The sequence below is a fragment of the Dendronephthya gigantea genome, unplaced genomic scaffold, assembly GCF_004324835.1.
Source record: "Dendronephthya gigantea isolate DGI-Jeju-01 unplaced genomic scaffold, DenGig_1.0 000134F, whole genome shotgun sequence".
In the NCBI taxonomy this organism is placed as follows: Eukaryota; Metazoa; Cnidaria; class Anthozoa; order Malacalcyonacea; family Nephtheidae; genus Dendronephthya; species Dendronephthya gigantea.
In genome coordinates, this window is record NW_021163144.1 from 391,337 (window position 1) to 403,479 (window position 12,143).

Genomic DNA, 12,143 nt, shown 5'->3' on the forward strand with positions numbered 1-12,143 from the left:
CTTTTGGGATAACATGGCTTCATACAGGAGACAACAAAATTTGCACAGCTACTTTATTTTGTCCAATCATGAACAGTTCCTGGCACACATTGGTGCTTGATGTCAAGAAAGTAGGCAAGGTCATAAAGCTTCATGCCATTTCAAAACTCTTTCAAGTACAATAAACGCTTGTTTATAATGCTAATCATCACTGTGCCTACCATATCATCAAAATGAGGCATGTTGATTATGCCTGTACAACCATGTTCCATGATTGTATCCCCTAAGGGCTTTGGGATCTTCTCTAATAGTTGCGATTAAATCCTGCTTGTGTGGAGCTAAATACTTCTCTTCACTCAAGGCATTCATGTCAACACCCTGTTAGCCAGCATATCATATACACACTCCTCCAGAAAACACAGTCCTGGTCCTCCTTGTGCGATACTCGCTGCAACAATCTGCCCACATGTAAAGAAGGCGCTGTTTTGGACATTTGGCATGAATACACCTTTTACACAATGAAAAGCATGTATCACGTGACATTTATATGTAAACAAAGCGTGATGTTCGGACAATGAAAACGTGCACAATATCTAAATCGTATAGAAACCCTGAATATATATTCGCATAATATTCATATATAAAGTTGTTTCGTTAGTGCTTTGTCCGGATTATGGATGCTACTCGCGAGTCCGATGTCTTTAAAAAGATGACCGTAGTTCAAATTAAAAATTTTCTACTTGCAAGAGGAGTCAGTGTAACTGGGTATGATAAAATTACGCTGATCAAGATAGGTGCTGCGGTTGAAAGAATGTGTATTCCTCTACTTCCAACCTTAACAAACGATCGAAAGAATGGTGCTGCAAACGATGAACGTTTGAGTATTAATGATATGGAAATCGAAAACCCCTTTAAAATGTCTGTGATGAATAACTTCATCGACTCTCCATCTTTCGGTTTGTACAACATATTCAACTATTTGATTTTCCATTCGACTGCGTACGATAAGCAAGGTCTAGCTGCGTACAAATCCTTCGACGACTACAGTCTATTTGAAGATGGCCATGTAGAATCGTTAATGACTAAAACATTGAACAATGAAAGGCTTCATGTCTATGTAGCTAAGGTGCGACCAGCTATGAAGGTGAAAACTGATGATGGAAAACCTTGCTACGATCTTTGGTTTATCTTGGAAGGTCATGGTCCCAACCGAGGTAGCGTTTTGAAGGCGAAGTGTATGTGCAAAGGAGGCCGTGATGGGGGATGTAAACACATCGGGGCGGTCATGTATTCGCTGGAAGAGGTGCTGAACACACGAAGTAAAGATAGCGTGACAAGTGGCAGTTGTGTGTGGGTCAAGAAAGCTAGCGCTAGTACGAAAGCATGCGAAGTATCTGACCTAGTGATTGAAAAACCAAAATTACCTTCGTACAAACTGAGGAAGAGGGACCACGCATATTCTCAAAACATTGACGTGGATGTAAGAGCTCATAAGGACCAAAAGCCCATAAAGAAAAGAAAGCTGAGAAGACTTACCGGATTGATGAAACTAATGAAACAACGTCCTACCATTCTGCCAGTACTCCAGAAACGATACTGCGCACCAAAAAAATCTCCAACACTATTGACCATTGAAAATGGTGACAAGAGTACAAGTGGTACCAGTTCAAGTGATGGGATCATAAAACGTAAAATTTCTATTTGCATGGAAAGCAACAAGCATGCCATAGAAAATTTTTTTTTGAAAAGTTATCATTCACAGACAAGGAGATTGATGATATCAACCAGGCTACTGTAAAACATTCCAGTGCAAAGAATGGTATTGTGAAAAAGCTAGTTTCATTTCAGCATCGAAAGTTAAGCGTGTTGTTACCAGATAGGCAACTATTGAGAAGAACAGACCAAAGAAGACAGATGTCAGCTGTCTGGTAAACATGATTACAAATCCCAAAGTGCCACCAAACATTGTTCTGCCACAACAACAACACAACTCATTAACATGGGGGTTAGTTCATGAGACAAGTGCAAGGGATGCTTACTTACGAGTTGAAAGGCACAAACACCACAACATAAAGTTAGTGTCTAAAGGCTTTCTCATTTCAAAGAAGAGAAAATTTCTTGGTGCCAGTCTCGACAACATAAAGACATGCCAGTGTGCCAGTAATTGTCCAGATGTTGTTGTCGAATATAAATGTCCATGGAAGCACAAAGATATGCATCCCAAAAAAACGTTTTTGACACCAGAAATTGGTGGTATTGAAAAAGATAAGACCTTCTGTCTTACCAAAAGCAGTGCATACTATCACCAGATTCAGGCACAAATGTTTGTTTCTGAGCTTTTTCATTGTGACTTTGTTGTTTGGACAAGTCAAGGAATTTTTGTTCTGCCAGTATCATATGATGCTGCATTTATGGATCATGTTTGCAATCAGTTGGAACTATTTTGGAAAGCAGAAGTTCTCCCTTGTATGATGGCAGACTCAAACTTGAATGGTAATTATGTTTATTTGTCAATATATATCATAGAGTTACAATTTCAGATTGTATTTCAAATTGTGAAATTTATGTTTGTTCTGTTGCTTGTGTAGTTGCTAACACAGTAACTGGGGACAATCTAGATACAAACAAAGAAACTGCACCTAGAGTTACAAACAACAATGAGCATTCAGGTGAGTGAGTGCAGTGCACTGTGCTTAATTAAATGACAATTAGTTGTTCAGCTACATAGTGGTTTACTAACTAAGTGATCACAAATACATTCTATGTTATCTATATTTATTTAGTTTCCCCTATGGTAACCTAATTACCTTGCAATGAACCTTGCAATATGGAAGTTATGGATTGTGATGGGAACAATTCCACTACAACAACATCATTCAAATTTCACGGATTGAAGTGTATGAGCAAGATATTACAACCCTCGAGCCAGGAATGATGCTTAATGACACAGTTGTAACTGTCTTATTTGAGTAAGTGTATAAAAGCTTGTGATATTCACTTCATGTAAAATTCATACACAGAACTGGTTAAATTAATATCACAAAAAAAAACACTTCTTACTGTAGAGAACTTGCCTGTCCATTCCCAGTCATCGATTCTCTTTTTTATTCTGTTCTTTGTGGGGAGCAAGATGTAAGAAAAGCAACAAGCAGGTATTTCTCAATTACTGCATGCATGCACAAGTATTTATTATTAAATTGGTCATGACCATGCATATACATGTCTATCTGGTATCAGATTATGTTTTATGTAATGTAGGTCTGAACAAATCCTATCAGCCCAACCATTTTTCAAGGCAGATATTTTGAAAAATGACTACATAGTAATTCCAATCAACAGGAGGTATGAAACAACCTGATGATTACTTAATTTAAATGTAATCTACAGTAGAAAATTGCTCTATCCTAAATGAACTATATATTCATTTACTTTCAGGCTACACTGGTTACTAGCCATCATAACCCCATGGTATTATGTGCAGTATTATACATTTTGTCTGTAATTAAGTGGTAATTACTTATAATAATGTTGTATTACATTTTACAGGCATGTGCGTTTTTTGGACTCTTTATCCTGGGAAATTTCTAGCAAAAGAGCTGAAATGAAGTATTTAATCAGGTGGGTTTGTTGAGGCCAATATAGTTGTGCACATGCAATTAATATTGTATTCATGTGTCTTCTTTTTATATAGTTATCTAGATCATATGTCTAATATATCAGGGAATCCCAATAGATGCACAAGTTTGAAATGCCATGTTCTAAAGGTTTGTGATATATATGTGGTATATATCTTGTATTTCCAAAAGTGTATTAGGTTTAACCTGTGTTCAGTGTTCTTTTAGATGCAACCATTTTTTGTCTATTATATAGGTTCCAAAGCAGGATCCTCATACTAACAACTGTGGGATTTACATAGCAATGTTTCTCAGTAGCTTTGAAAAGGTAAATAGTATTCAATATGTCAATTGAATAGTTTTCCATTACTCTACAAAAAGTGCTTGCTCTAATTACAGGACATTGAAAAATATGAGGAAAATCGTGATGAGTATGTCAAATTGACTCATTGTTGGTTCACAGAAAATGAAGCTGAAGAAAATAGGACCAGGATTAGAAACCAACTTACAGGACTGAGTTTATTGGCAAAACATAGAAAATAATTTACAGCTCAAGTCTACTGTATTCTCCCTCCTTGTTTATACAACTGGGCTGCAAATTTACTAATGCAGCACAAACAGCAATTATTGAGTTTACATGAGGCTTCATTGTTAAAGGGAAAGCACCTTTCAGAATAGTAAAACATTTTAGTTTTCTGATAATTCTTTCAATATGTACTCTTATTGTGGCCACACGTCAAGTTTGAGTTGTTACAGCAGACACATTTCCTTTCCTTAAGAGAGGTGGGGCCAAAAGCTTTGCTTCTTTGAGTGCTACCAGGTCTTGAATATTAAAACCTTTGTCGGCCATCACCACATCACCTGCTTCAAGATGATCCAAAAAACCACTTTCTTTTACGATTTCTTTATCACTAATACTGGCAGTGAAGAGTCTTGAAACAAAATTAAGATGAGGTAAAGGAGACATTGAGATCAACAACTTAAAGGTATTGGTGGACTTGTACTGGCTGTAGGTGGTTCTTTGGCAGTGTGGTCTCGAAGGTTTCTCTACATGCAATTCAGTGCAATCAATGATAGCTCTGAGGTTCTTTATACCATGAAGTGACGTTGGAAATTCAATCCTTGCCTGGTCGTCAACTTCGTTCTCTTTTTACCCCTCCAATAGTGAATTCGTTTTGCTTTTTGTTTTAAGATCTCATTTAAAATTGTATCAAGGCATTCCTTGCTCATGCCTGCAAAGATATTAAATAGTTGTAACAAATCACGTCACACAGCTTGTTTTAAAATAAAACTAACTACTCACCTGTATAGTGCATCGTTTTTTTTGGATCGTCGACTTTAGCTAGGAAAAGATGCTTATGCATGTCAGCACTGTCTACCAACATTTTGTCTTGATATGGGTTCAAATGGCAAAGCTCAATGTTGTTCTAAACATAAATGTGAACGCTATCACCGAAATTCACGCGCAAAACATTCAGTACTGCTTTTATCAGCTCACCTGCGTACTACAAACAACTGATTGTTCAATCTTGTCGTCTACAAATGTTTCTACGTTAGAAATTTCGTCGATGCTAGGATGATCTTCGTTGTTGGATTTGTCGCTGCGCAGATTGCTGCAAGGGCCAACAGTCGCACTATTTGCACTAAACGACAACAATATCTCAGCGACATTAAGTTCGGTGTCGGTCTTGTAACAATTCGTCGGTGCTTGGGCTAGCATTAGCAGCGAATTTGCAGCAGATTTTACATCACTTCGACGAGGTTTCTTCACAGGCTTCTGTCTGGCTACAGGGATTTTTCGTTTACGGTTCATCATGCCCTGCTGCGTATGTAAACAAACAGTCGATAATAAACACAAAATGTGGGCTAAAATCTCATCATACTTAAGATAATATTGTTGTTACTAACCTTTTCTTTACTTGTTGTTGCAGATATAGGATCAGGGTTTTCTTTTGTGGGCCCATTTTCACCCACAAAGTGAACACTGCAAACGTAACTATCCTTGTTACAATTGAATGAGTCGCCACGTTTACATGCTTCAATCCACCGTTTTCTCCTTTCTGGACATCTCTTCGCTCCAGGAAAGTGGAAAAATGTCACAGGATCACCTTCTACATTTTTTTGCATACGTTCAGGGTAACGAGAGTCGTTTTTGCACGTACCCCAAGCACATCTTTTTGTAGCAACCATAGTTCGATATTTAAATATTGCGCGCGCTATCATTGTCCGAACATCACGCTTTGTTTACATATAAATGTCACGTGATACTACACGTGCTTTTCATTGCGTAAAAGGTGTAGTAACTGCCATTTGGAAAAATTATTTTTCCTATTTCAGATATTGTTGATGTGAAAAATTATTTCGCCAAAGCTCTGCTGTCAATCCACATCTCACCAGCAAAGGAAACCATTACACTACTTCGGAGCTACTTTCGTGGTTGGCTTGATCATGTGTGCGCATAGAATCATCTTGGACATCGTTTGGGCTATCGTTTTCCTGTATCTCTGCTGTATCAGATGTGCTTGCAGGTTCATTTTGGATGTTGCAGGTCCAGGAATCGTTTTCACCTTGCTGTCTTTCCGTTCCACTTTCTGCAGGAGGAGGAAGATCATCATCACTCCAAGTGTTCATAGAATTGTCACACTCGTTGTTGAATTGTGGCTGCATATCTACAGCAAGCTGTTCATTGTTTAACATTTGGAGTTTCGCTTTTTTTCTGGAATGCTCTGAGCTTTGAGCAATTCACCATCAGAGTTCTCTTCGAAACTTTCACTCCTTGTCACATCATTGTTTGTGCATAACTACAAAACAATCCATTTGTAGTCTTTTTGTGTTTCTTCCTTGTGTCGCTTAAGAGTGAAGAAATCTTTAGTACCAGCAGGAACAAAGCCTGGCTTCCATCTTCATAAGCTAAACTGTATTCTTTTTCTTCTTCGTAAATATTACTTTCATATGCTTTCCACTTTGACAAGGCCTGAGAACATATCTCAGCATATGGTCATTGGTTTGATACTCTTAGAGCGATCCTTTTCCCTCTAGCTGGCTTTAATTTACCATCCAGTTTTTGCCATTAGAGTAGTCAAATGAAGATTATTACATCTTCTGTCTTGTCTTTTTTTTTACCTTTTTGTTCCACTCAGTTCCTTTTACCTTTCGATATTGTGAAAGACTTGACTTTGCCGGCTGTTGATGTAGAGCCTTGATAAGAACTTGAGCTTGGATCGGAGCTTGAGCTTGAACAGTTTGGATTGCAATTTATATTGTATCGATGTTTTGCAAATTCAGATTTGGACTTTGGATTGAGTGAATAGTTGGAAGACATACAGCTATAATAGTCTCAGATCTCAATAGAGCCACAAAACTACTTTTTGCTATGCATTCTGGTAAGAATTAGATGATACTATAATTTTCTCAGTTTAGTATCAGTTGAGTATTAGTTTAATTTTATCATATTGTTTTAATGACTAGTATTGTGAAAATTTTGTATTATGAAAATTTTTATACTGTGTTGTAGCCAAGATATGTCACCATCCAAGTGCATCAAGATGTGAAGGACCAGCAGCACCTTGAGTCTCCAATGCTACTTTTGCTATGGCGATGGATCGACATACAGAATTTTAATATTAATTATGATGAAATGGTCCTGAGGTTGTGCAGGTGGATGTTTCTGCAAGAGTTCCTTGTACACAACATCATTAGGAAGAACTCCACCAGATAGATGATTGTTCATCCAACAAATGCAGAGCTGCGTTCACTTTGCCACGAAACATGAGGCTAGCAAAGGTCTTGGAAAGCTGTTCAACTGAAACCTTCCTAGTGGCTAGTAGTGTGGACTGGATGGTTGTGCATTCCCAAAGTAATGCATTGAAGTTCCCTTATTGCCACAAAGCCATGGGCCGAGACAGACAAGTCTCATGGTCTTTCGATCTCGATTTGAAACTTGGTTTTTGTAAGAGAAGACCAGGCATGATCATAGCAAGTTTCAAAGAAATATCATGAAAGATCTATGAGTTACTGTTCCAAGCATCAATCAGTCTCTCTAGTTCCCTGATGTATGACTTTCAAGCAGCTCTACTTTGCGACATAAACAGATTTTTGGGCCAAAAAACAACCTCTTCATAGGATCAATAACAATAGAACTAGGCATAGTTGTGTTTCTCCATCTTGTTCTCCATCTCGCTCCAACAGTTGTGTGTTTTCTCCTGCCTGAATTTAAATGTAGCGACCGTCCTTGTTCCGAACCAAATTGTCTCGGGCACAAATTACATTTGAAAATGTGTTCATAATCTTTGTTTTCTTGCGACATGGTTTTGAATTAGCCCATGCCGACTCGTAATCAACAAATGAAAGTCAATCCCGTTGGACAGAAAAACAAGCACAGATGTACTAGTAGCAGCCAAAACCCAGCAAATACCAAAATTAAATAAGCAGGAATTCAAAATTGATAAACAAGATTTCCAGTTACTTAACACAAGGTCCTAACAAATATATTGTTCACAGGTAATCCACCAAAAACAGGAATGACACTGTCCACTCACCACAGATCTTTGTCAATGATTAGCGGCCAATCTTTTGAGAATGTGACAATTATTTACAACAAAAACACTCATACAAATAACAATTAACTTCCATAATATTAACGAAATCCTTTGCGGAGCACTATTTTCAGCGTCTTTACACCATAGCGACCGCTAGCGGTCTTCTTATGTTGCGCTCACTAAAGGCCCTGTTACACGGTACAATGTTTAATGCAACTTGCAATGCAATCCTACTTTTAAGATATGTAAATTAGTGCAGGGTATTCAAAATGTAAGTGTAAAAAACGTACATGGAGTGTAATAAACCTAAAAGTTTCCTAGTTGCGAAATTGGTATCTTTCAAAAGTAGAATTACATTACAAGTTGCAAGAAAAAATGCACCTTGTAACAGGGCCTTAACATGTGCCTTGAACTTTTGCTTTTGTGCCACATCTAGAAGTTGAGACAAATGGGTGCTGTTAGGAACTAAACAAACAAATGAGATCTCATGTTCCTCGCACAATCGGACTACACCAGGTGAGAAGTGACTTGAAAGGTTATCAGCAATGGTAAGTTTTTGCCCAGCTTTTTACGGGCCCATGGCAAAACAATTGTTCAAAACAAGTCCAAAAAACTGACAATATCAAACCAACCGCTTTTCAAACGACTATACCATGCACTTTTTTGGTCCACCAATCATCCATGTGTTCCACATATTTTTTGTTTTATATACCACAAAGGTAAAAGCATACCACTTGCAGTTCCAGAAAACATTATACTCGTACTTCTCATTGTATAATTTATAATGTGTTCTGGATATTTTTTACTTGGTTTAAAAAACAGCCTTTCCTGGTTAGGATCATCCGAGAGATTGGTTTCGTCATAATTCAAAATGTTATCAGAAGGGACACCATCCAGGACATAATTTAGATTGTCAAAGTACTTAACAAAGTCCTCTTGTTTCATTTCTGCACGTGTGGTTTTAATGTTTGACATAACCTTGGTTGTATCTCTTTTGCATGATGTGTAATGAAGCTCTTTGCTCATTCATCTCCTGGCAAATTTTTCTTGAACTTTTTAACAGTTCGATTAGATAGGTCCAAGTAGGATTTGACTAATAAATGTAAATCTAATCTTGAGAAGAGAAACCCATGGTTTCAAAATGTTGCAATAATGAGCCCTAATGTCTCCAATACACTCCAAGAGTACTCTTGCTCAGATAAAACGAGTATAACATTAAGTACTCAAATACAAAACATGTTTATTCTTGTCGCTGTACCAAGTGGCTGGGGCATTTTAACCTATAATCAGCTACATTATTAAAGAAAATACAAAATTCAAAAATAATTGATTTTTTGGTCAAGTAAAGTTGAAAACTTTAAAGTAGCTGTTTGTTTTGGAATTATTTGCATTTCACTATTTATACCCAAAAAGGTTTTTAAAATGTATAATTTTTTAAAAAGGAATGTAAAAGATAATAATTCAATAAATTTCTGTCCCAATTCACACCAGTGTCCCAATTCACCCCTTTCTACCGTAACATAAGTTGATAAATTGCGTCGATTCTCAAAGAATTGCTCGATTTTTGTGCCTGGAATGTTTTGAAGCAATGCTTGTCGCTCCTCATTTCTTTACATCGTGAAAATGTTCAAGCGACGTATAAGAAGAAATTGAGTGGCAGAAATCCAGGGCAGCAAATCTTTCCAAATCCCTTTAAAACTAAACCTAAACCACAGAAAAGCAATGCTTCAAAATTTACAGTAATGGTCAAAAGTCCTCAATATTTTGGTGGCAAAAAGGATAGTGCATTAATAAAGCAAGTTAAACTGATTTAAAAAGTTTAAATTACTGATCATGTACAAAAAGTTACTATACGCTTATACCAACCTACCCCCCGTAAAGTTTACACTATGACTGAATGAATTTTCGGCACTCATCATCACTAAAAAAGGTAACCTAACTCCAGGGTATAGACAAGGGTTTTCACTGTTAAATGACTGGTTTTTCGTACCTTATGTAGGAAGAAAAAATAGGCTGTACAGTTAGGTTGAAATGTGAAAATACACGATTGAATATACATGATTTTCATCCCAATTTTTAATAGATTTTTTTTTCTCTTTTTTTTATACGGTAGGGAATATGTGTCTTCAACAGCCAGAAGAATCAATCATAATATCAAAATGTTGCAGTAATCAATTAATTTATACATAATGCACGCAGAAGTTATGTTATACCATTATATGTTTTTTTAATACACCCTGCAGAATGTTATCCCTCATAAACGTAATTGTAATTTGTTGAATCCAGCAATTGCATAAGCATAAACTCAACAAAAACGAGACCTTTTATTAGTAATGTAATGTGTAAACATAAAGCGAACTCTAATCACCAATTCGAAACAGTTTCTTTGTCACATTCTTTGTAATAAAGTTCTCATTCAGTATAAAAACAAATCCGCTTACCACTACCTTTGTGCGAATCTTGGCGAACTTTAACCAAGTCTGTATATCTCTCCTGCTAAGCACCCCCCTTTTTGGGCAAATCAGTGTATTTGAACCCATTTACTCCAAGGACTTGTCTAAAGGAGCAGTAATACGAGCAACAATTTCTGCAATTTTATGCGCAACTTTGTTGCGTTGCAAGTTTTCGTCGACTGTTTCACGTATTACTGGTCATGTTTATATTTTTTTTCGCGACAAAATTTTGTGTTGCAAGTTTCAAAAAGTGCGGCAAAAAGTTGAACTCTGCTCTACTTTTCGCAAAATAATCATGTTATGCAACATAATTCAGATAAGATGGCGGACGATTTAAGAGCGACAGAAGAATAAGAATACGACGATGTCCTCGAAGTCCGTCATATCGTAGAAACTTCTGCTATCAATGCTAAATTATCTGAAGAACAGAAGTTTGATTTATACAGAAAGTTGGAGAAGTTTCCGTGTTTGTGGGATACAAGCAAATTGGCATACAAGGACAAGGCTCAGAGACAAGAAGCAACAGAGCAACTTTGCAAATTGTTTAATCTCGTTCCGGAAGCACTCAAACGTTTGCTGCACAGCACTCGAACAGCGTTGGCAAGAGAAATAAAAAAGGAACAAGAAGGAGTCATCTCAAAGTCTAAATGGAAATTTATGGACGTTCTAGCATTCATGAGAGCTGAAATTTTGCAAGCAGCAAAGGTGAAGGGTGAAAAAGAGTGGAAGGACGACGAAAACGAGATCATTATCCAGTTTTTTAAAGAAAATGAGACCATGTGGAATCATAAACTTCCATCATATAAAGACAGAAATCTCAAGGATTATAACTATAAAATGCTTAATGAGAAACTTTCCAGGTGAGGATGTAAAACATTTTTTAGTAAATGGCAAATGGCTTTTTTAGCAATGTTTAAAGGGCTTATCTCAGTTGTCAAACTTATTATTTTTGTGTTGTGGCCTATGGGAACTGCCTGTAAGTTATTAAGTTTTATTTAAAATATTTTTCAATTTCTAGTTTTATCTTCACAGCTTTTGATACAAGTATCAGGTCTAGCTTTTGGCACTTTAATGTAATTTATTGTATATTGCTTTTCAGTCGTACTCCTGATGATATCAAGAAACAATCTTTTATCGAGAATTAAAACGAGAAGAAGGAAGTAAGGTATCTGGAACTGGAACATCTTCTGGGTACAATTCCCAGTGAAAATTTTTCAATGAAATGATGTTTGTCAAAGGGAGTGACGATGTAGATCCTCCAATAACATCAATGGCCATTGCAGAGAAATCCAGTGAAATGGTGCCTTCAAAAAAAATGAAAGCTGAAAAAGCTCGAGAAATAGAGGAAATGAAAATGGCATTTTACAAAGAAGCAATAACATGCCTAAAAGCACCACTTCCTGCAGCACCTCTACCTTCTGTGAACATGTTGGATGATGAGGTTTCTGTTTATGTTAAATCAGTTAAAGTTACCCTGCGAAAATTTTCCCCTCGACAATTTATTTTTGCAAAGAAACGAATTAACGACCTTTTGTTTGACGTAGAGATGGAGTGCCATC

The 12,143-nt window shown here is 36.8% G+C and overlaps 1 protein-coding gene across 1 annotated transcript; it reads left to right on the forward strand.

Moving 5' to 3' along the window:
* Positions 1 to 652: 652 nt before the first annotated feature.
* LOC114536365 lies at positions 653 to 2,782 on the forward strand. The gene is made up of 5 exons (XM_028557728.1): positions 653 to 1,667; positions 1,742 to 1,773; positions 2,085 to 2,472; positions 2,568 to 2,648; positions 2,763 to 2,782. The coding sequence occupies exons 1-5, from the start codon at positions 653 to 655 to the stop codon at positions 2,780 to 2,782; spliced, it is 1,536 nt and encodes a 511-aa protein (XP_028413529.1).
* Positions 2,783 to 12,143: the final 9,361 nt, after the last annotated feature.

Coding starts and splice junctions, on each gene's coding strand:
- LOC114536365 (XM_028557728.1), top strand. CDS start 653: ATGGATGCTACTCGCGAGTCCGATGTCTTTAAAAAGATGACCGTAGTT. Junction 1,668..1,741: donor AAGTGATGGGATCATAAAAC/GTAAAATTTCTA, acceptor TATCATTCACAG/ACAAGGAGATTGATGATATC. Junction 2,649..2,762: donor AAACAACAATGAGCATTCAG/GTGAGTGAGTGC, acceptor ATATTTATTTAG/TTTCCCCTATGGTAACCTAA.